Source organism: Dermacentor andersoni, chromosome 1 (assembly GCF_023375885.2).
Source record: "Dermacentor andersoni chromosome 1, qqDerAnde1_hic_scaffold, whole genome shotgun sequence".
In the NCBI taxonomy this organism is placed as follows: Eukaryota; Metazoa; Arthropoda; class Arachnida; order Ixodida; family Ixodidae; genus Dermacentor; species Dermacentor andersoni.
Window position 1 is genome coordinate 172,250,446 of NC_092814.1, and position 24,992 is coordinate 172,275,437.

A 24,992-nucleotide genomic window follows, 5' to 3' on the forward strand; every position below is an offset into this window, starting at 1 on the left:
TTGAAGTGTGCACTTAAAACAACCTTTATTGCAATTTCACAGATAATTGCAGAAACCCAACAGGTCAGATTTGGGTAGCACAAGAAAGCTATCTCACAAACTGTACAACTAGTTCAGTGGACTTTTACATCAAATGATCATGGGAAAGGCAGAATGCATTACAACAGCAGCTGTGGATGGCAGGGCATACGATCTCAAAATGACAAGGATAAATTCTGCCTTCAAGTTTTACCACATACAAGCTTATTAGAGCCAGAACTCTTTATCAAAACTGAACCACCCCGCCGAAATGGTAAAAAAAACATAATTCGCGGATAGCGTATGCTGCTGTGAACATTTCAGCCAAGTTTTGCAGTCATGTGCAGTGCATGGAGCTTGCAAGTGGAGTGCTAAGTCACCTTTCTTTCACACACTCTCTGTTCAACAGAAGCCTGCTCCTCACTCTTTTCTGGATGCTTTATTTCGTAATACTATAGCAGATTCCCGTACACGGTTGCTATTGGCCAATAGCTGACATCAATCAAGAAGGGTGTTCGGGTCAGTGTGCTTCTTCCCACTGTTACTGTGTATATTTATCGACAAAGTTTAAAAGTACTTCCAGAAGAAGCCGACTACCATCTGCTCACACTCAGCCATGGCCACCCGCATAAGAATTAAACTTTTACCACCCTGCTTATCGGTGTCGTAGCCATCGCGGTTCGCTAATTTTGACTAGTTTTGAATACTCAACAAGCCTCGAACCATGCGAAATTTAAAGTCAGACCTCACATATGCTTGCCAGCATGCACTCACTCCTGGCTGCTTGACGCCTTGGCAGATTTTCGCTTCGTATTGAGCTATTGATAGTGCTTCAAAATGAGTAAGTGGGATGCGGCTACTATCCATTGGTCAAGGTGGTGCAGGACAGAGCCAGTCCACACAATGTAGCACAGTTAGACTGGAGCATACGAGTGCGAGCTAGCACTCAAACCCTGTCGTGCACAAAGAAAACACTGTGCGTACACACTATAGTTGCATGTATATGCAGTCTGCTACGTATCGTAGATACTGCAGCCACCACGGGGTGCTACGACAAGTCCGCTGGCCAAGTGCACTGCGGCTTGCTCAGGCTTACACCAAAATTGGAAGTAGTGCTGTCTACGTGAACATCCAAAGTCAAATTTGAACTACACAGCACGGTGACGTTCAGTACGCGGAGCAATGTGGGCACGCCCTGCTCCGCCGTAGCCTTCGCAGTGTAAGGCATTGAAGAAGGAGCAGAAGCACTGCGAGGGATATGTTTGATTGCCAATAACTCTGCTTCTGCTGAACGCACTGAAGTACTTTTTGCGGCAAAGTATTTCTGATATAGCCTATCTCAATTTCTAATGAATTGCTCCACATTGATAAAAAGTGGTTCAGGGTCCCGTTAAGAATAAACCATCAGAAACTGTACATCTCATGTGTCTACAGCCACAGGGCAATTGTCATCATCAACATCTCCAACAATTATTTCAACCACGCGATCGAGTAGCGGGCCATCAAGGTTGCGCTGAAGCAAGTCGAGCAGATAGGTCTCATCCATGACAAGGTTTGAGGCCAACCCTCGTTCTAAATTGCGTACGTTGACTCGGAGGCGCTTAATCTCATGCCATTGTTTCTTGGCGATGCCCAGCAGCCTTTCTCTGCAATGAAATAAATCTGCACGTCAATCTTCAGTACAACACAAGTACATAGGCAACTGACATGAAGACGCACACCACAAGTGCCACCCGGGGCTGCGTTTTAAATTAAATTCTGGGGTTTTGACATGCCAAAACCGTGATATGATTATGAATCCTTGTATTTGTTTGCGAATAAATAAAGGCTGATAGATTGAGTGAGTGATGCTGCAGTGGGGGCACCGGATTAACTTTGATAACCAAAGGTTTTCTGATGAGCACTCAATGCATGATAAACGGGTGTATTCGCATTTAACCCCCATCGCAGTGCAGCCGCGGCGGCCAGGATTTGATCCCACACCCTCGGGCTTAGCAGTGAGGGGCTGCATTCTCAATTGGCCACTATAAGGATATCATTTCAACACATGCTTTTTTTGCCTAAACCAGACGAAGCAGAGTTTACAAATGAAAATTGTAGGCAGGCATACTTGACATAAAAATTATTGTCACAATACACTATTGTTGAGAGCATTGATAGAGATATGCAATGGCAACATCCTAATATAGATGAATGCTTCAAGTCGGATGTTATAATGATCAAGTGGATAATGTTTTTGTAACATGTCATACAGTATTGTTAAGTGGATAAAGCTGTTTATTATTTCATCAGGAGTATATAGCTCTTATTTCTTTGTGCACTGATGATGAAAACAAGAATTATCAATAATATCACATATTGTTCTGTTAAGGGGAGCCTTACACAGAAAAATATCTGATATTATTGATAATGCACATGGAAAATTAATTTTTTGGCATACTAGAGGTGTCTCAATGAAAATGGTGAAGTTCTTAGGATTCTGTTCCTGGCTTTCGAATTAGCTCTTAAGTTAGCTAAAGCCAATTTGCTTAACTCAATAAATATTATTAGCTTTGTAAAAGCATGCTTGCTCACGGGAGCTTGTGGTACGTTACCATGCGTGTGAAAATGTAACTCTAACTATAAATAGAATTCCCATGTTCTAACTTAATAAGAAAAAATCTCCACTACAATTTTTGACACATAAAGAAAGCCAGAAAATAGTGATTAGTTATTATTCTTGATTTAAAAAGTTTATTTTTTTAAATCCACATCTTTGCTTACAACACCATGATTGCAAGCTTACTATATAGGACAGGCCAACTTTGCACAATGGTAATATTGCATGTTGGTGAATAATAAATTTACAAAATTCATGACTGCTTATAAACATAGTCTGCAATGTCACTTTAGTAACTCTAAATGTTTGTTGCTTACATTAAGCATCTGGGTGGTACTGTTGTGATGTCATTTGAATTGTTTCTCTAGTTCCAAAAGATATGTGTTTTTGCTGCCCTGCAGTCATGTGTCATTGCATATTTTGCTGCCAAACTGAATAGAGGTGCCTGCTGTCGAGAGTGGCGCTAGGGCAGCAGTACACATGCATGTAGCATTATACCTAACGGCACACCATATTGCTTTCCCTGATGAGGTACGCTGCTCATGGACTAGATGTGAACGGGGTGTTGCTTCCTCTGCTCCATCGCATCTGCAGCAGAGCTGGCACATGGGTCCTTCATGCATCACCTTTATTCGATTATCGTTTTGTCTGCTGCCTTCTTTTATGCCGTTTCATGACTCATGCAGAATCACTTCCTTCTTGCTATGGTGCTATATTATAGGAAATGCTCCCAACGTTTGCTGCCATGTATTCAAGCACGATTTTGCAATCAGTGTCTTTTGTTGCACAAATTGAGTGCACCAGAGTATCCATATTATAAGATCTGAAAGTAACAATAGCATGCTGACTTGCCCTAAGAATCCTTATGGGGGAAATTTGCAGGCTGTCACCTCTGCCAATTATGCAACCTAATCTATCTGCAAGCGGGCAACAATGAATGAAACTATAGCAGCTGCGGCATGCAGCTGCTCCCGTTATTTTTTCATGCACATGGTAGCGCTGCCACAACAGTACATAGACTTTTATACTTTGTTGCACACTATTTATGAAGCGAAGGACACCAATAGCAAATCCATGCTTCAATACATGGCAGGAAACGTTAAGAGCATTTCAAGTATAACACCACAGTAAGGAGCAAGGCATTCTGCACAAGTCATGAAAAGAGAGAGAAAGAGAGAGAAGGGAAGAAGGAAAGGCAGGGAGGTTAACCAGACTGAGTCCAGTTTGCTACCCTACACGTGGGGAGGGGAATGGGGAGTGAAAGAGTGAGAGAGAGAGAACTTAAGTGTAGGATGTCTATAGTCATGAAAAGGTGCAAAAGAAGGCAGTAGGCTGCACAATAACTGAAAAATGCGATGCATGACAGACATGTTAGCCCTGCCACAGCCACTCAGTGAGACAGCGGCATAGATGTGGCAAAACAGAGGAAGTGGCACCCTGTTGACAGCTTAGATAACCAAACCAGTCATATGCACACCTTAGTCAACGAGCAGTGTACCTCGTCAGGGAAAGCAACATTGTGCACAGCAGATATGGTGGGACGTGCATGTGCAATGCCGCTCTCGTGCCTCTCTCAACAGCAGACATCAGGCAAGGTGGTGCGTCGATTCAGTTTGGCATACGCTCCTGTGGTCCCTATGCTTTCACTCACGGGTGTGCTGCGCACTTGCTTTTGTGTGCTGCACAGCTTTTTGATGTGCCACCAAGGAGAATTGCAACCAAAATGATTAAATGTCAGATCGATTTACAAGGAGAGCTACACACTCACGCATTACATTACTTTACTAAAGCTGAAATTTTGGCTAGTATTTTATTCACGATTGTCAAATATCAGCGCATGAAAAACAAGTGACGAACATAAAGAGACGTACACAGCGCTGTGTAGGTCTCTTTACGTTCATCCCTTGTTTTTTACATGCTGGTATTTGATGGACATCACTTTAAGTAGCTGGAAGTGAATGCATCCAGTATGCAGGTTCAAAATTAGCCAGATAGAGATAATGATCACATGAGTTTTCATTTAACCATGTGTATGATGGGGCAAGAATGTGATATGCATAATTTAGGGTAAATTACTAGGCCAAGCAATGCTTCATAATGACTGCATTGCTTTTCTGTATAGGTGCAGTAACTATAAAATATATAAATTGAATAGATTACAGCTAAAACAAGGTGAATCGATAAGTATATATACATATGAGCACCACAGTGAGGAATAAGGTTGCTCAGAAGTGACGTGGCAATAGTATATGAACACAAATACATCACTGCATATTACCCTGTAGATAGGTTTAGTCTCACTTCCATCTTACTAATGCTTTACGCCATCCGTAGAAGATGCCAATCATTTTTTTTTGTTTCAGATATAAGGCCCCGAAAAAAAGAAAAATGGTTCATGGGCTTAAACATTCTCTGCAACACCTTTTCAGAAATGTGTGGAATATTTCAAGATTAAAGGGAATCGTATCATAAACCTTTTGCAATAAAACGTTTTTGAATGCATCTTGTACAAGCAGAGTTATTGGCAATCAAATGTTGCCCCTGCCCTGTTTTCATGGCTTTCCCTGTCATTTTTGCCACTCCTTGTGCACTGGTAGTAGTAGTTACAGAGCAGTGCCTGTAGTACTCTGCTCACATGGTATACATCAGTGTGCTGAGCTTTGATACTAGCGAAGTCGCATCACTCTTCAAGAACAGATGGTGCCAGAACAGCAGTGATGACATTTCAGATTTCTTATTGCGTGGCCTTGATGCAGCTGTTTGCTGATATTGAATAAAGCACATAGTTACTGTCAATAAATGTGGTAGTTAACATGCCATAATCCAAATTTATGCCAGTATTTTGCTCAACCAATAAAGCATAGAAAATGCTTTCTACAAAGAGCATGATTCCACAATGCTTGCATGAAGTGCCATGCAAAAAAAAAAAAGGCACCAGAACATGCAAATGTAAGTGAGATTAAATGAAAAGTAAAACTTTGGTAAGAACAGGCCATAGAGAAAGGAGAAAAGCTTGAGCAGATGGCCATTCCATATAACTAGAAATATAAAACTTAAATGCTTTGCTGTGCATTTTCAGCTGATGGACATTTATAATGTTCTTTTATCAAAGTTTAAATGAACAACAGCATTTCTGGAGACATTTTTGCTCTTAGCAGAGGCACCAATTACTTGTGACATACTGTCACGTAGTGATGGTGAAGAACACAGTAGCGACAACTGTGAATCACGTAACAAACTCTTTATTGGACGAACTTGTGCCCAGCAAAACAAGTAACACTCAGGCACTATAGCGGCATGCAAAGTCGGCGACTGTCGAAAATCTGATTCAGCAAGTCAAGCGCGTCGGCTTTTATACGTGACCCGTCCGAGGTTCCAGCATAATGGCTGGTGCCCGCGTGCTTTCCAGAAAATACTACACAATTCGCATCGCACATACAATAGATTACACAAGGTTCGGTGACAATAGACACAACAGATAAAATCAATGATAACCTTTGAGTAAATTAAGGATCATGCAGGCGTTTCTTGCACTGAGCGATAACTTTAAGTTGTTAGCGGGTGAAATGCAGTCCGAGAAAAGGACAAATAAGTACACATGTCAATATGGAGAAATCTAGACAATAATCAAAGTGTTTCATGCACCTACATAAAAGCATGAAAGATCACAAGGAGATGCAAATGTTGCAGGCCGGGACAGCTGGCATTTCGAACAAAATTTAGGGCTTCCTATTGCCTGTGCAGGAATAATATTTAGCAGTTTGTCATATTCAAGAAGAATTGCAAGGGATTTTTTAATTATAACTAAATCCTTACGCGTTTTGGATGAGCTCAGCTCACCAACACAAGCCTAGTTGGAGAAGCTCAGCTCATCAATGGCAATGATCCTGTTTTCAAAGCTGTTTGGATGAACCCAGCATGTCCACTTAGTTTCTCTTCTACTACATAGATGGCTGCAGTACCAGTTTGAAATCTGCTGTTATTTCACTCTTCTTTGTTTTACTACATAGGTGTCAGCACTTTTTCAGTGCCTCAAAGGCTGCGCTGCTTCAGCCTTTGTGTTCTATAACATAGATGGCAGCAGTTAGTGCTAAAAGACCGAGTTTATTTATTCGCGTGCTTTTTGCACCTTTTGGCAGATTTGGAACATTGCCGTCTGCCACTAACAACTTGCATGTGAGTAGTGCATGCAAAAGAAAGCTCCTGCTTGACTCTGGCAGTGAAAGTGAGAGTGAAAGTGATGCTTGTTCTTCGAGCGAAGAGCATGATGATAGCGGTACTGGGTGGAAACTAGGGTCTGGCACGAGCCCAGTGGCAAAGCTCTCTGCGCTATTCCGTGCTTTCTAAAGTTTCACACAATTCGTGACCTGCCTTAAAAGCGCAAGAATGCACAAAAATCTTTCTCTGGTGAAGAACTTTGCTTCACAGAATAGTTGATTTTGAAACTGGGTAAAATAAAGCATTTTTCCTTGCTTCTAACTGTACCGTTTGTGGCACTGACAAGTAGAGCACTGCACGGGCCCGGGCCGACCCATAAGCCAGGGCCCGGCCCGGACTGCAGGCCGGGCCGTCCGAAGTGTTTTCCGGCGGGCCCGGGCTGGGCATGGCACACATTGCATGGTCTAAGGTATTTTGTGCCAAGCTTAAGTGACACGTGCAAAGAGCTGGCTCTTAGTATACCTCAGTAAAGAAAAGCGAAAAACAGATGAAGTTCTAATTTTTTTTCTTTTCCCCAAAAACGAACATTGCTTCCACGTGAGGAAAAATAAATTATACAAAAAAATCGCTCTTCAAGCAATTTCCACATTACCACTTTTGCGATTACACTGTTGCCACTCTCGATACTATTACATTCTTTTAGCGCTACTGTGAAGGGTATCGATTTCTACTGGTGCTGTAAGAGTTGAGGAGGACTTCGGGATGAAAAACTTGGAGGTTTATTTACATTATTTACAGTGAGACGACCAAGAAATCAACAGACATGAAAGTCATTACGGGCCGGCAGCAACTCGGACGCTGCGGCCCGTGGCAAGAAGCTCGAAAGAGATGAATCAAGGAATGCTCTAGGAATGCTCTCGGTCTGTGTCTTTTAAGCCCTTCGGTGTCTCGAAGACACGTCACGTTCGGCCAATCGGCGAGCCCGCTCAGGTGTCGTCATTTTCGGCCAATGGTAGGCGCCCGTGCGATTGTGTCACACCCGGTGGAGAGGGTCGCTCCTTGGTCCCCAATTGTCCGAGTGCTTACTACTCTCTGCGGTCTGTTAAGAATGGCTGTACGGGGTGGCAACGTGCCAGCTTTCAGCCCGCTGCACATGTTCCAAGCCCACCAGACGGGGCGCCCTTCAGAGAACTGCGAAGGGCCGGCAGCCACGTGGCGCGCGATCAACTCAGGAAATTGGTACTTGGCCGAGCCACCCGGGACAAAGCAGTTCTACGAAGCCCTCTGACGTCGGCACTGAAAGCTGGGCGGTACCGAGAACTGTCCGGCCTTTTCACCTGTGTGTATGTGCGGCACGTGTATGTGGGCCCTCATCCTCCAAGTCGACACACCTCATCCTCCAAAAAGGCGGGTCATCTTGAATGACGTCGAACTATGACGTCGAGCAAGGGCTTATAAGCAGCGTTTGCCGGCTGCTAGTGCGTGCTCGTGTCGTGCTCGTTGTCGGGAGCTGAGTGCTCTGTCATACTAGAAATGTACTAGTGAGCTGTGTGCTCGTAAGCTGTTTGCTGTATGTTAGTCTTGCGGGCTCCATATGGGAGTCGCGCTAGTCTGCCAATGTATGTCCTGTTTTAAAATGTAAATCCTGCAATTAAATCCTGCTCTCCTGGTTCCTCCGAAGTTCATCCCTACAGCTACGTCTGCCAAATCTGACAACTGAATGGCAGCGGTGGGATCAGCCTACGGCTCCTAGATCGGCCTACGACTCGGAAACAGCAACGGCAGCTGACGGACGTTGGCACATGGTGACCGACCGGCATCCTGAAGAAGTTGGAGGCGACTTGAGATTGACTACCTCTTGCAACTGACTGGATACGGCGGGGAAGGACTGGTGATATGGTGCTGCTTCAGTGGGTAAGCGTTTGGTTTTGGCTGTAGGATTTACCAGGCTTCAATTTCTCTGTGTTTTTGGATTTGATTCGCTGGGATCTTTTACTTGTATTTTGATTTGCGTGGGCATCGCAACAAGTATTGTGTGACAGCAGAGCCAAAGCTTAAAGTAGCGACCATGGTCCTAATGTGTTTAACGAGAGCTGACCTGTTGTGGTTGTGTGAGGAGATCGGGGTAAACGTAGATGAGAACTTGAAGGAATCAGAAATTCGTAAGACAATTCTCGAAAGTGAGAATGATTTGAAATTCATAGAGCAAATGGGCAAACGAATTCTAAGTAAAAAACGGGAACAGGAAGCAATTAGGCAAGAACAGGATGAATTTAGGCAAAAACAGGAAGAAGCTAGGCAGAAACTGAAAGGGGTTTCGCAGGAAGAAGGCCTAACAGAAGTAACGAGGCAGTACATTGATGCATTGAACAATGAGATTCAAGGTTTTGAGCAGTCAATCGAGCGAAGTCAACAGCCGCTGAAGAAATCTGTAGGCTGGACGCAGCGAAAGTGGCAGGAAGTAAATAGCAGATTTTGTTCAAAAGCCGAGGAAAGTAGTAGTACCTGTGAGAGTAGCAGCACGTTCACAAGCGAACTCGAAGTGCTAGCAGCTAACGAAGCCTTAGTGGCAGCAGAGGCCGTTAAAGGCCAGAGTGAGAGCGACGAGGTGCTGTGCCAACAGATGACTGTAGAGACAGCTAGGCCAGCTGCGAACAAATTGGCACAGTTACCGCGCGTGTGCGTCGCATCTCATGGTAGCGAGGTCGTTAGCGAGGTACAGAATACTACGGACTTGACAGACGCGAGCACCCATGTCGAGTCAGATCTGCGTGCAGAAGTGAAGTGCGAACTGGACGATGCAGTTGAGAATAGTTCTCGGGGTGGCGAGCTCCGTAGCTCACGAGAGAACGACTGCATTATTCAGGGATCGGTGCGGCTCTCCGCTAGTCTAGATAGCCTAGATAGGGATGATTCAGTTGTTAATCATTCGGACTGTGCGCGTGAGACAGCGATCGATACCGACGGGCTGTGTGCAGATGCACAGCGTGAGCTGGGCAATGCAGTAGAGGGCAGTTCGCAAGAGTGCGAGTTGCATAACTCGAGTAAAGCCTGCTGCATTGTGCCAGAGTCGGTTGAGCTGTCCGCCAGTCGAGGCAGCGAGAATGTTGATTTAAATGAAAATCAATCAGACTGTGCGGGTAAGAGACCTATCCGGGCCGACGAGATGTGTAACGGCCAGCACGAGGCGCGAGATGACGGCATGAAAGAGAGTTCGAGGAGAAAGCGCCGCAGAAAGAAGCGCCGAAAGGATCGGAATGCGGTGGCTAATGTAGCGAAGCCAAAGACGGCAACAGGCGCGAAAAGGCAAGGCGCGAGGAAAAAGGTGCGGTCGTCACGGACGATGTTGACGCATCCTAATCGTTCGAGCCACCGGTCAAAAGGGGACCGAGAAGCATGTTCTGCACGGACGCGGACAAAGGGCACGGGGCAGTTAAATTCCTCGTCGTTCCGTCGTTCTCTTCGAAGCTCAGCGTGCAGTACAAAGAAGCGCAAGGTGGCAAGACGAGACCAGGTGGGGAGTAGCGACGCGGTCAATCGAGGACATGCTGAAAGCGAGACGCGTGGACGCAAATTGGCAGGGGACTCTAACGTCTTGGGGGAGCTGATAGTGAGTCAGCCCTTTTGTTATTCCCCCGTAGCCAGAGTAGCTTTCGGACCGCGACCACCTCGAGTACGGCTCAAAAGTATGAGTCAGTTGTAAATGCTTGGAACGGGAGGCCAAGGGAGCTTCCGTGGCAGTAAAGCATGTTGTTTTGTTTTATTTTTGGGCACTCGGATAATTTTCGCGATTTAAGTTTCTTTCAATATGTAAGGCATGAGCTCTGTTTATGTTTTGTTTGAGAAGCTCGAGATTTGAAAGACACGTTTTAAGTAAACATGTAGTTTAGCGAGGTGTTCATTAATAAGTATATAGGCTTGCTTTTTGTGTGTGTGAGTAACCTGAAGGTCAAGGTTATCGTTGAGAGGTCTATCGTAACGCGCGTGTGTGTTATTTAACCTTCTTTCTTTTAAGTGTTTTTTGAATTTTCTAAGGTTAAGCGCGTAGATTTTCAGTAAGTGCACGATTTTCACTGAGAAGAGCTCTTAAGTCCATTAGCGCGTGTCCTGTGTGGACGGAAAGAAGCAGATTTATGTCTGGGTTGCTCGTGTGTGTTGAGGGCAGCCGTATTCTGACTTCTCTAGTACGCGTGCGTAGAGCTAGTTATTAGAAGACACATTTGTTCGAAGGTTCCTCTGTGATGCGTAAGTTACGCAAATTTGGTTGTTTGTTTAAGGAACGTGTCCTGTGTGGACTAAAGGAACAAATGTGAGTCAGCGTGATGAAAACTTTGTATGATGCAAGCACGTGTTCGGAATAGGGACCACAAAGCTAGCGCGATTGTGATTGCGTACCTGTGGAGTTGGCCAGACTGTTCAGTGGCAACAGTACGTGAGATAAGTACGCCACTGCGATAGGGTAAGAACAGGCTGTTCGTGAAGTTAGGCTGCTTATGTTATGTTTGGGTATTGGTGTTCGAGAGCCTTCGGTTTAGTTCTGCGTAAACCTTTGCTCTTGTGCAGCACGACAGTCAGGTTTGGTCGAACTGAAAGGGAAACGTGAACGCTCGCTTTGGCGGCACGAAATTTTGGGCCAAAATTTGGGATTCCCAGTTGAGTGACTTGCATTGGAATTGTGATAGGAGGCCTGGTGGGTTAGCAGCTGATTCCGGGCGTTTGAACACTGAGCGGTATTGTGTTGCCGGGTCGGCTCTTCTGTGCTAGTTGTTGTAAGATGGTTGAAGGCATTCCAAGTACGCAGGGGTTGCAGAGAGCAAAGCCATCGTCTTGCTCGCCAGCCATTCTCTTCCTGCCCAGCGGTTGCCAGCACTGGCCAGGCGAGATTTTCCGGGCCATGGAGGAGCTGTTAAGAATGGCTGTACGGGGTGGCAACGTGCCAGCTTTCAGCCCGCTGCACATGTTCCAAGCCCACCAGACGGGGCGCCCTTCGGAGAACTGCGAAGGGCCGGCAGCCACGTGGCACGCGATCAACTCAGGAAATTGGTACTTGGCCGAGCCACCCGGGACAAAGCAGTTCTACGAAGCCCTCTGACGTCGGCACTGAAAGCTGGGCGGTACCGAGAACTGTCCGGCCTTTTCACCTGTGTGTATGTGCGGCACGTGTATGTGGGCCCTCATCCTCCAAGTCGACACACCTCATCCTCCAAAAAGGCGGGTCATCTTGAATGACGTCGAACTATGACGTCGAGCAAGGGCTTATAAGCAGCGTTTGCCGGCTGCTAGTGCGTGCTCGTGTCGTGCTCGTTGTCGGGAGCTGAGTGCTCTGTCATACTAGAAATGTACTAGTGAGCTGTGTGCTCGTAAGCTGTTTGCTGTATGTTAGTCTTGCGGGCTCCATATGGGAGTCGCGCTAGTCTGCCAATGTATGTCCTGTTTTAAAATGTAAATCCTGCAATTAAATCCTGCTCTCCTGGTTCCTCCGAAGTTCATCCCTACAGCTACGTCTGCCAAATCTGACAGGTCTTGCCGTGCCGGTCTGCAACTACCGTCACCAAGGCGGAGAGGGTCGCTCCTTGGGCCCCAATTGTCCGAGGGCTTTCTCCCTGCGGTATTGCCTTGCTGACTTGCAAGCGCCATCACAAATTGGCGGAAGGGGGCGACGCTGCCAGGGTTTCACGGTGCATTACAGCCGTCTTGCTTCGGGACCCACTTTACCTGGAACAGTGCCAGGCTCTCGCTACACTTTCGGGAAGAGTCAAGCAGTGAATAGCTCCAGATGCGGCATACGAGGTAGGGGACGCCAACTCGTTTGCACGTGCCGCGCCTCGGGAATGTGGTATACGCGCTTCTGCGCTCCTTAATTAGCTGTGGCGCGATTCGATGTGGTCTGGTGAAATCGAAGTAGGCTCAGGAAACGGTCCTGTATCTAACAGTGTGTTTATTTTATGCTGTATGCTCATGACTTCGCCTGTATATATATATATATATATACATACATATATTGGGGGTGAGGACTTACGGAGTCACCATCTGTTGGAAGCGCCTCCCTTGCGTAGTATGAGGGATCATGCGGCGCGCTCCTCATAGGTTTCGCTTATGGCGCTCAATAAAAACACCACGCGGCAGCCCTCCTGGACACTTATGTAAGTACTTTCAAAACGAGGGAAGTTTTTGACTGTCGATATAATAATCTTGGGCAAACTGAAAGCACAGAATCATTTACAGATGCTATCTCTTTACCGAATACGTACAGTGAACGCCACTGCGCGCGGTCACCGCGATGGAGTCTCCCGAACCGGCTTCTTGCGTGAAAGGTAGGCAAACGCTGAGAGAAAATTATGTGAAATATGTCCTTATAGTGGGCTGTCTGTATAACCGAATGGAGCATAACAGAATGAAGCCTCAATGCAGCGATCACACGGGTTCGCAGCGACCAACTGCGCATCTGCATGTATGTCCGTGCACAATGTTTTGCTTTCGCTGGGAGCATGTTTTCGCACCGTGCCGTGAGCTTTGGGCCGCAGGATATATGAGCATTTGACAGTACACTAGCAACTATTGTTGCGTGGACACTATCAGAACTGTTCAAAAATAATTTCGGTATAGAGACTTCAACGCCTACATATGCGGCGTCTGTGATGTGCCGTCGCGACAACCCTATCTTTTTTTTGTCTTCTAAATTCTTGGACATTTCAGTATTATTTCTCAAGTTGCGTCGCACTGTATGCTTATTGGTCTTCTCCAGGATGCGATTTCCCTCTGCTTTTTTTTCGTAATCCAGTGCATTAATTCATAACACAAAAATGACCATATGCCATGCCTTTTTTAATGTGCGTCTTACCACTCCCTTTGCGTTCCAGTGCACTTGCCAGTATCTAGCATCAACAAGTTCATAGACTAAATCGTCATGACATTAGCTGGGCAGCGGGCAAGCCTCTTAGTGCGCGTTTTCTGCTACTCTCCGAACATCGCGCTGTCCCGGCGCCGTAGCAGAAATCTTCCTTGCATGTGTGCTTGCTGCGAACCCGAGTTGCAGCCGATGGCTGTCTGCTGGTTCTAAGTTTCTCCAGTCAAGCTTCACGTAACTTCTTGTTCTGCGGCTACGTGTGAATAAGGCTGACGCCGGGCACCATTGCATGCGTCTAGCACTGCAGCACCGAGCAGTAGCCTACCATGCTGCACGCCTCCGAAGGCAGCCACTACCTATTATAGTACTTTCAAATGTTGTCAAGCAGACACCCCAGGCGGTAAAGCCTCACCCCTTAATCAGAACCGCGGTGCAGCTGGGACCTAAAACTTTCGTTTTCGGCTCGCTTCGGCGCTTCCAAAGCAGCGGACGCGGCCGCTGTGTCCACGTGATCCCTCATGCCATGTCACGCCGACGGTGGCGCCAGCTTTTCCAGTGGTGGAGCTCGCCCCCAATATATATATATATATTCACATAATAAATGGCCCCATAGGTCAAAATCATACGATCAAGGTAAATACACGCGCACCAGCGGAAAAATAACAGCATAAGCAATGGGCCAGATCTCGGATGTTCCTTCGGGAGGAACAAATATTTTGGTCTTTTATTGCTTATACACTGCAGCTGATCTGACCCCTTGGAGGTGAGGTTGACACAAACGGAACAATCTGTAAGTAAAGAAAGATTTTTTCATGCTGCATTATACAGGGTGTTTCACATAACTTGGGCCAAACTTTAAAGATATACAAATCCTTCATAGCTTGACAGAACCAAGGTAATTTTGTTTGCAGTCGCTTGTAGATACTCAGTTTATTTCTTGCAATTTGCCTAATTAGATATTTGGTCTTAATTAATTAATCAACGTCTCGATTATTATAGTTAGATGAAAAGTGTCAATGAGAAAATTGTAGAGCACCATGGGGAACTCCCGATAGAGCTTTCTGTTGCTCAATGCGTGCCACATCAATACGTTTTTTTCGAACGTGAAAGAAGCCCGCGAATACATGCTAAGTGCCTCGAGCGGCCAGTCGCGCAGCAATTTTGCGTGTATTCGCGAGATTGCTTCACGCTCGGAAAAACACTTATATGTAGCACGTATTGAGCAACAGAAAGCTGTATCGGGAGTTCTTCATGTTGCTCAATGACTTTCTCATTGACACTTATCATCTAACTATGATAATTGAGTTGATTAATTAATTAAGTCGTTATCTAATTAGGCAGATTGCAAAAGATAACCTGAATATCTACAAGCGACGGCAAACAACATTACCTTGGCTCTGTCGAGCTATGAAGCACCTGCATAACTTTAAAGTTTGGCCTAAGTTAACTGAAACACCCTTTACATGACTATCCTTTTGGTCGAAGGGCTGATTTTAAGACGTGTGTAAGCTTGAAGTCTCTTTCAAAGCATCATATTATTTTTTGCTTGGGCAGTGAGGGAATTAAAGGGACATTCCTTGTCACAGACATCGTAAGGTCGGAACTGTCTTGCTCGAGGCGCACACCCGAACCATCCCAAGGCGCAAGCGCGTGTAATTCGCACCATCCGGAAAATGAAGGCCTTACTGCCTTGCAGCGACCACTGCGAGATTTTGTTAACTCCTCACATGAGAGCAGAAATAAGAGGCGCGCAAAAGAAGAAGCGCCTAAGCGATGGCCTCCGTTGCTAGGTGACAGCCGGCGAGGCGGAGCATGTGCAGAGCGCGGCGCACCCATAAGGAACTTCCTATGAGGAACTGCTTCGTGCATAACGTGGGACCAACGTCGCCATCTACAGAAAAAAAGAGGGAAAAAAGGCTTTGGCTGTCCTTTCGTAGCTCGTCAGAGTGTGCTGATGCTTTTAACGTGTTTGTTACCAGCGTTATATAGTTTGTAATTTGTCTCCTTTACATGTAGCACCATGAAGAATGCAGCTGTAGTAAAAGATAAGCTCGCTGCCGTGAAGCAAAAGCTTGTCTCCAAGCAGGTTAGGAAACAGGAAAAAGCCAGGTTAGGAAACATTTCCTTGAAGTTGTTGACGTGCACACCCTGTCACCAGTAGGGCATGTGCAGTGCAAATGCTGCAAAGCTTTCTTCGCATATGATGGCGGGAAGACAGGAACGTCGCACCTGAACCGCCACAAGTGCAAGGCTGCAGATGACACCGCTGCCATTACTTTGTTCTTCACCCAGAAGAAACCCCAGGTTTCATCTACCATTAAGGGGAATCTGACGACTGCTTGCGTCAAGTGGTGTGCAAAAGATATGCGGCCATTTGACGTTGTTTGCGACGACGGATTCCTAAAAGTTGCCGACGAACTGATTGCTATCGGTGCCAAGTACGGGAGCATATCCGCGAAGACCGTGATTCCTCATCCTACGACGGTGTCTCGCAGGGTGTCAGAAGTTGCAAACGAACTCCGAGAAGCGGTGATGCCTGAGATCCAGTCAGCGATGAACGAAGGTCGCTGCTCGATGACCCTTGACATGTGGACCGACGACTACAAGAAAGTAGCCTATATCACTGCAACGGAGCATTATGCGAGTGTGAAAGGGGAACTGAGGAGCCTTGTTTTGTTCACTAGCTATATTCCCCCCGAGAGAAAAACGGGAGAGAACATCCGTAAAGAGGTTGTATGAAGGAGCGCGAAGTTGGGGATTGATGATGGCATGTTAAGCAATGCGGTGTTTGTGACAGACCAGGGTGCCAACATAATTAGCGTGCTGCATCTGTATGCCAGAATGAACTGCTGTGCTCACGTCTTGAACACAGCTCTTCAGAACGCGTTTGACGATGGGTACCTCACTCAGGAACTGCCCGAGCTTTTGGAACTGTAGAAAGTGAAGGCTGTCGTGACTTTTTTAAAACAGAGCGAACTGACGAGCCAGCTACCACATGGTGTGTGCCAGAAGATATGCACGCGGTGGAATTCGAAGCTCGCCATGATCAAGTCCGTGCTGACTCAGTACGATGCGATAGAGAACCTCCTGGATTCAAGGGGCAATCTACTATTGGAAGCTGTCAATAAGGCCTTGTTGACGGAGGTCATCGAATTCTGAAAGCCCTTCAAGGAGGCCAGAGAAAAGCTTGAGCAGGACAAAGTAGTAACGATGTCCCCTGTATTGATGTACTACACAAAACTGAAGAAGTGCCTTACTGCTGCTTCGACAGACTCACCAGAAGTGTGCAAGCTCAAGTTCAGGACGCTAGAATTTCTTAAAATAAAAATGCCCATAGGAGAGCTTCACAAGAATGCAACGTTCTTGTGGCCGCCTTTCCGCCATCTCCGCGTGCTTGATGAGCAGGAGAGGAAAACTCTTCACGACAGAGTACACGAATTGTTGATTGATGTACATCTGCATTTTTCACAAGGAAAAACGAGCACAGACCAGCTCGATAATGGACCCCCAGCGAAGCGTACGTTCCTTGACGAATTTAAGGAGTGGCATGATGTTTTTGCACAATAACATGTAAATTTTTGCCTTTTTCTGGCCTTTTCAGACTCCTATTCCTGTGGCATCGTTTCCGGGTGCGGTCTTTTTGTGTCACTGGGTGTTATTTTAAGCGTATTTTCTATCTTTGTTTCATTAAAGAAAGGGAAACCTTTCATCTGGAATAGCATCAAGTATTGTGCGGGACAGGTTGATTGTATAATTATGTTGTATGACGTAGTAGTTCTGCGGAAACCCGCAAGGTGGAGAGAAGTAATGAATAAAGGGAAAATCAGACATCCACCCGTTCGTAGAAATTGCTACAAAGGAATGCCATATGGGTTCCTCGAAAGAAAAGCCCCATAGTTGACGAAAAATTCGTCCTGGTCCGGGACTCGAACCCGGGACCACCGCCTTTCTGGGGCAGCTGCACTACCATCTGAGCTAACCAGGCGGCTAGCAGATGGCAGGGCAAAGTCGAATTTGTCGACAACACGAAGCAAAGGCAAGAGTTTGACATAGTAGTTCTGCGGAAACCCGCAAGGTGGAGAGAAGTAATGAATAAAGGGAAAATCAGACATCCACCCGTGGATGTCTGATTTTCCCTCTATTAATTATTTTGTACGTGGCAATTACGTTTCCATGTCGACATTATAATATGAACGATTTATATTTAATCTGCTTTTGCTGATGAAATATCAAAAACGTAATATATGAAAAAGCTTCTTTATCTTGCAACAAATTATTATTCAAGAGCCGTTTTTTTTTTTAAATTGTGTAGATAATGTTTCCAACGCGAGTGTAGAAAGGAGCATCACAGAAAATGTCCCGGGTTTGCTTCTATCCGCTTTTCCATTTTAGTTGTACACTCCTTTTTAATATATTTTGTTGCTGTTTTATTGTCACTATACTTTTATTGTAATTACTTTTCATGTACCACATTTCATTTATATTCATTGGTATTACGTGCCAAAACCACAATATGATTACGAGGCACGCCATAGTGCAGACCGGATTAATTTAGACCACTTGGAGTTCTTTAACATGCACCTAAATATAATTACACCCATTTCGCCCAAATTGAAATGCGGCCGCCGTGGCCACGAGAATCGCACCTGCGTCCTAGGGCTTAACAGCACAACAGCTTAACCGCCGAGCTACCACCATGAGTAAAGCAACATTTCGATGCATATACGCAACGGATTTTCCGTCTGATCGCCCGCTACAAAGCGCAAGGCACCAATAATAATCATCATCAACAACAAATATCGTTTAACGGGCCCGGGCCGGGCCTGGTCATGAACAAGCGTGCCCTGGCTAACTTTAGTAATGAACGCCCTGGCCCGGGCTTGCAACCACAGGCCAGGTCCAGGCTAGGCTCGGTCATGTACGCCTGGGCTGGGCTCGGGCTTCATAAAGCGGGTCTGGGCCGGGCCCAGGCCGAAAACTCAGGCCCGTGCAGTGCTCTAATGACAAGTACATATATTGCATAATGTGGAGATAAAACGAGGTTTTTGTGCTTAACGCATGAAGCTAATTGGTTGAAAAAGCTTTAGAAGAGTTTGCAATGGAGTGAAGTTTAAAAATAAGCCATAAAAAAAGAGAAATCAGGTTGCATTTGGTCAAAATAAAATAAAACACTTGACATTTCCAAGTTCCCTGAGTTTTCCAGGTTTTCCCTGAGTGCCTTTGCAAAGTTCCATGAGTGATATAGAACTTTCTTTTACATCAAGACAGGCTGACACTATGTCGCCCGATGGTGCCACTCTCTAGTGAGCATGTTAAAAATAAAAAAAAAAAGAAAGCAAATTTAATCCGGTTTGAATGTAAAGAGCCGCATTTATTTTATTCAAAAAGAAATCAGAAGGGAGGGGTTAGTAAAATGCGCAGCGAATAAAATATATTTAAAAAATGGTAAAACTCATTGCAAATCGAGTCGAACATTCTCAAATACGAATAAAAAGGAGATGCATACAGAAACAAATGTTTTCGAATATGAGATTTTTTTATCATTTGATAGCAAGCTCACTGGTATGAGGCCTGAACTTTGTCACAAGTGAGATTCTCTCTCAACAGCTCGTAAGTCAACCTCAACTGTCCTGACATACTCTCAGCCCGCGCACAACGCCTCAGTACTACGTTTCACTGTTTTTAAGAGTTTATTTTGATTTGGATGACACCTGCATCTCGGCGTCAGCCAACACTTCATTTTTTGAGCTCAAGCTCCTTGAAAGAAGCGGCAACATGCTTCCTTTCCCGTCCATTTCTCAATGCGTAGGTTTTTTTCTGTTCTCGTCCTCCTTCCACCGCGTGTTCGCCCCGCGGACCATTAGAAGCATCCTCTTCGTCAGTTGCACAGTCAACGTCCAATTTTTTGAAGTCCCTGGGGGGGGCGCGAAAACGTCCGTAAAATCGGGCAGTTCGAAAAAATGAACACGACTTTTACTGCCGTTAAGGGCTCAAATCGCCACAGGTACATCCGAAACGGCCTACCAGTACACTTATTAGAAATATCGGTGCTCGTACTGTGACAGGGGATGGCGGGTGGACGCGTGTATAATTAAGGAATAGGTATAATTAAGGAATACCTTGTCCCGTGACAATTGCCCCTTCCCATGCTTATGCTTTACTACAATACTTTTGCATATGTTTCACCGTGTAACATTTCCATATTGAGGCGAAGCTGACTTTCGGAAACCAGCATTATGTAACGCCCCGTGCTTTCTGAGCTTCGAAGCCAATTGCGAGGACCACAAAGACAGAATTGGTGCCATTGGTTATAGCGCCGAATTCTTTCAATGAAAAACACGGCGCTGAATGGCAAGCTTAATAGCGAACGTTGAAGCAGCTAGGCCTGGCGTTTACCGCGGCGGCGAGGTAATCAAAACGGTGGCAGTGGTGGCGTTGATTAATGCCATTTCGGACCTGTGGTCACAGCAAGAAGTCCCAAAAATCGGACAGTGAAGGGTTCTTGCGGCCGAAATTTCAGACATTCTGATACATTGACTCTATGGGTTACGCAGTGGTGCCGCGAAGCCGTCCGAATTATCGGGCGTCCGGAAAGTCGGTCGTTGAGTGTACACTGGCAACTCCTCCAGCTGACGACACGGCATCAAAAGACCTATTCGTTACGATCCCTCTCTGTTACGTGAGCGACTTTTGTTCCCTTTCAGTAAAATTAAAGCTAATTTTCCTTGATATAAGCACAAATTCCCTGAGTTTTCCCTGAGTATTTCCAGACTATTCAAAATCCCTGAAAATTCCTGGTTTTCCTGATTGGTAGACATGCTGTTAAGTCATTGCTTCAGTCAAGGCATGTTTAGAATGACAAGCCTTACTGGTCTTTCTCTTGGAACTGCTTTACTGCATTTGGAGATCAATTTAATGATGCTGATGTTAGTTCTTGGGTTGTTGAAGTGAACACTGTGCAATAGTAATTAACATACGACAGAACTGCAGGGTATTTCACTTGTGTGCCAGAATCAAGAATGTGTGCAAAGTGTTTATCAACAGTATTTGAAACACTACATATTTCCAATATGTTGTGGTGTCACAACTGGCCCAGTTCTGATAATCCTTTGGTGGTGTTCGAACAGTAGCTGACAGTCTCACATTGTCAATTTATCTCGTGCACCATTCTAAAAAAGCTTGCTGTCAAATTCTGATTTTGCATGAATTCCTTTCTTTTCATTACAAGAAAGTTGCACTAGGGGCTCACTAAATAGCTTAATAATTATTGAAACTCGATAGTGGACATGAAGAGGCTCTGCAAAGGCTCTCACAAAACAAAAAATTGGAGGATGCTTAAGCTTCGCCTTCAAGAGTGGAACGTGATAGCGTTATCACACCCCGTTAGCACCGCCTACTCAAACGATCTACGCGAGCCAAACAGCCGAGCCGCAACGCGCCGTGAAGGCGGACGTGATAATGGGGCAAGTGGCGCGCCACGTGTCGGGGCAGCGCCGTACATTACGAGGAGGGGGTCTTCTGTGCTTGCCGCAAGATGGCCCTGCGTGTGCGCATAGCGCAGAAGAAATGTAGCGGAAACGTACTTCGCTACTCGTGAATCTGCGACTTCTGTAATTTACATGGTCATAATTACCGATATACACCGCAGTATAACTTTCTACGGCGCGTTTCTAAGGCAATACCGCATTCACTAGAGGCGATTTTGTCCCGCTTTGAACGATCGAACTCGTGGTTGAGTGGTAGCGTCTCCGCCTCACACTCTGGAGACCCTGGTTCGATTCCCATCAGCCCATCTTGCAAGATGTTATTTATTTATGAAGTGCCTTCTGGGATTTATCGCTCACGGCCAACGCCGCCGACGACACCGGCTTTTCTGCGACACGAGCTCCTAAACACTGTCGCATTAAAATACAAGCAGTAGCATAGACCTTCCTATCCCCAAAAGATATTTACTCAAGTTTGTTTATCAACTAGAAGATATTTCGCATTGAGGAGAACAATGCAGTTGCTCACCTCCCAAATGTAGGCAGAGCAGCCATTTCATAGTCCTCCACATTTACTCTTCCTCCAGGATTTGCTAAGTTCTCCTCACCACCACTTTCAGCTTCCTGGGATGGTGGGTTGCTCAGTTTCCCTACAAAAAAGTGTTTCACCTAAGACAGATAATGCAGATTGGCACCATAACGCACTAGTCATAACATCACTAACATTTTTGAGCATGCCAGTCTATCTTCTGGAACTATTTGAATTATGCCTCCTTGCTCTAATTTAGCTCAAATTGTATGCTTACAGCAGCAATGTTCCCTGCTCTTTCTATCACTAACGAATTCCTAATTTCTAGCACTTTCTTCCTGCCAGGGCATAAAGATACCCACACAAAATAGTTTGCATATAATTTGTTGCTATGTATTTTATTTCTTTTGCCACATCATGCTAGTCTGCACTTATGTTGTCTGCAATATGCATGCTGGCATACAGAAATCATCAGTACCAAAAATCGATTTATGTCTACTAGTGTTTGCAAGCATATCTAAGACCAAGGTCAAGAACAATGACATCCAAGAGGTAAATTTTTTGTTAGCTACAACCATGTGAAAAAAAATAATACAGACAATAAAACTGGATAAAGAACAGGGGGAAATTATTTGTTATATGTATATGGGGGTTTATTGGCCACTTACCTGCTCCTAAGCTCATGTAGTGTGCGACGCCTGTGAATAAAAGGATGTTACACATCTGCTGCCATGGCCATGAGCGGCACTGGCCAACACTCCCAGGCTAATTCGACATGTACACAAATAACCGAGTAAGTGGTTGGGTGGACGACCACTGTGGTAGTTAAAATAGTAAAGTAATGCGGAAGATGTGGGTTCATCTCCCACCTGCAGCAAATTATATCTTTTCATTCACTTTCATCCCCCTTTTCTTTATTTCCTCTAAATTTCAATTAAACGTAACAAATAATTTCCCCTTTGATTTCTCTGTGTTCGTTGTCTGTTTTCTTCATGTTGTAACACCAAAGGTCAGATATCGTTGTTTGCTTTAAAAAGTAAGGCATATGGCATCAGTATGTGTGTGCTTAGTCAGTAAAAAATGATGAGCCACTACTGTGTGCAGTTATTAGTAGAAATGGTTCATCAAAACCAATCAACTACTGTTGCCATTTGCCACTGTAGTAGTACCTTGCAGCTGCTATGCATGTTACTTGTTTCATTCACCACATACTGGCATGTTTTAACAGCAGTCAATAATAATTAATAGGGTTTCTGTACACAGAAAAATTATACAATTCCACACTACTGCAATAGAGAACCACCAAAATGACAAGGTTTTCTTTTATCATTACCATCCATGAGACGCAGAACATGTTCTTAATTTTATTAGATAGACCGATTTTCTTATTATCAGCACAACTTCCCAAAAATTCTACACACTTGTGCAAAAATTCCCTGCTCTGAGAACAACTGCTACAAGCTAGGAAATGAGCCAAGTGCGCTAGTTTTTCATGCTTTGGTTCAGGTGTGGCACCATGTGGTGTAGAAGACATCCAGCCCGGGACTGAACCAATTAACATTCGGCTTGAAGGCAAGCATGCTAAACATTAGGCCACAGCCATGTTGTGTGTGTGGATAGATAGTACTTGCATTGTGCACAGACAAGTGCCAAAGGTCTTCTGTCAGGATAATCTCGTGCACTGCAGCACGCTCTTTTCTTTGCTGCACTGGTGTTTGTATTCTGGTATTCCCGGTATCATACTTGGTAATCCTGGTGCCATATCTTTTAGATAAAAAAAAATGGCAGAGAAAATGCAGGTAAAAAAAATTGGCACTTCTCATCATTTCTTTTTTTTTTCGAAATTTCCCATTGCAGTTAATGGGTTAAAGCAACTTCTTTATAACACCAACCTACTTCAGTGGCAGTGCACTTGACAGTTCCTTCTGGACAGCTGACTTTTCCCATTTCACCATGCACTAGGATTTTAGGCCACTTTGTGTCAATTATTGTGTGCTCCCTCTTTTTCTAATGCTCAAGGCTCTAGTGTACTGATGTATGCCATGCAGATTTTCAGAAAAAGTGTTGAAAGGTGCGTTTTTTTCCCCCTATGCAACACTTAACTTCTTTCCAAATAACTACCATAGCAACCAAGGCCCAATCAAGGTTGGTGTAGCTACCTAGACGAAATGCACCCAACTTGCTCAGTGTCCTATGCGTACGGTGGCTCTGTTTATGTGTAATAACAACTTGCAAATACAGTGCGCATTAATTTTCCCGTAAGCATACTTCACACTCTTTGCAAACAAAATATTTAAAAACTCTTCACAAATAATTTCACTTTTGTGTATGTGTGGCGCAGCTTTTTTGCTCAAGGACAGGAAGGCATCACACCTGCAACTACATCCCAGCACTCACTGCATGGCAGGAACACAGTGCAGAAGGCCCATTGCTAACACTTTATGTGATATTGTTCCATTTTTAAATACTGCATCATCACACATCGAAAAAGAGTTCTGCTATGACATTTTTTGGTGTCGTGCCCAGTACATCGCTGACACTTACCATTCAAGCCAGTGCCGTAGTGTATATGATGGAAATAAACAAAGGGAAATGTTAGAGTGCTAAATTCAAAAGTTGTTGAAGGATAATTGTACTTCAAGTTCCTACTTACGAAGCGCGGAAGACGACTCGGACGCCTCTGATACGTTCTCTTCGGACCTCAGCGGCAGCGGGAATAGTGTTGGAATGGCATTCCAGAGAAGCTGCTTCGGCTTGTTCACTTCATTTCCTTGCCTAAACGTCATGAACTGGGATTGCTTAAAGTGTTTTTCGCAAAGGACAGCGCCACGCCGAAGCAGAGCTCGACGATCGCACCCAGACAGATGACCGCGACCGCTGTTTATGCACCACTGCCTTGACCTGTGACAAGAGTAATTGAAGCCCGTACTGAGCGATTAACATAAACCAACACTAATTGCACAAGAGAAAGAAACTCTTCAAAGAAGAAGAAAAAGTTGTCGTGCGCGTTTTTTAAATCATATAAACACTTACAGCGTTCGATCCGTTGGAAAGTTAAAGAACTGCAAACGTGGATTTTTATCCAATGAATTCTTACAGTTCACAGCCCAGCAGTGGTGTGGCGACATGGTTATTTTCATTTAAGCATAAATCAACACGCTTATTTGAAACTTGCTAGTTTCAAATGCAAGTGTGAACTGCGCCGCTGTACGTACGTGATTGCACTCGGCTGCAAGTGGCTCGGCTACGGTCCATAGCTCGGCTGCGTGGCTCGATTGCACTCGGCTGCAAATGGCCGGCCCACGTTGGGCCAGCCATTGACGATAACTACCAACGCGTAATAATTTTTTGCAAACT

The 24,992-nt window shown here is 45.1% G+C and overlaps 1 protein-coding gene across 1 annotated transcript; it reads right to left on the reverse strand.

The window, feature by feature from the left end:
- LOC126547448 (uncharacterized) lies at nt 1-24,259 on the reverse strand. Its single transcript, XM_055062756.2, has 4 exons — nt 24,180-24,259; nt 22,304-22,333; nt 21,636-21,756; nt 1-1,664 (listed from the first exon to the last, which is right to left on the reverse strand). The coding sequence occupies exons 2-4, from the start codon at nt 22,317-22,319 to the stop codon at nt 1,439-1,441; spliced, it is 363 nt and encodes a 120-aa protein (XP_054918731.1). The 5' UTR covers nt 22,320-22,333; nt 24,180-24,259; the 3' UTR covers nt 1-1,438.
- Nucleotides 24,260-24,992: the final 733 nt, after the last annotated feature.

What these genes read in the sequence shown, in the direction of transcription:
- LOC126547448 (XM_055062756.2), bottom strand. An exon ending in GCTCTGCCTACATTTGGGAG is followed by an intron (nt 1,665 to 21,635) that starts GTGAGCAACTGC and finishes ATTTCATTGCAG; the next exon opens with AGAAAGGCTGCTGGGCATCG.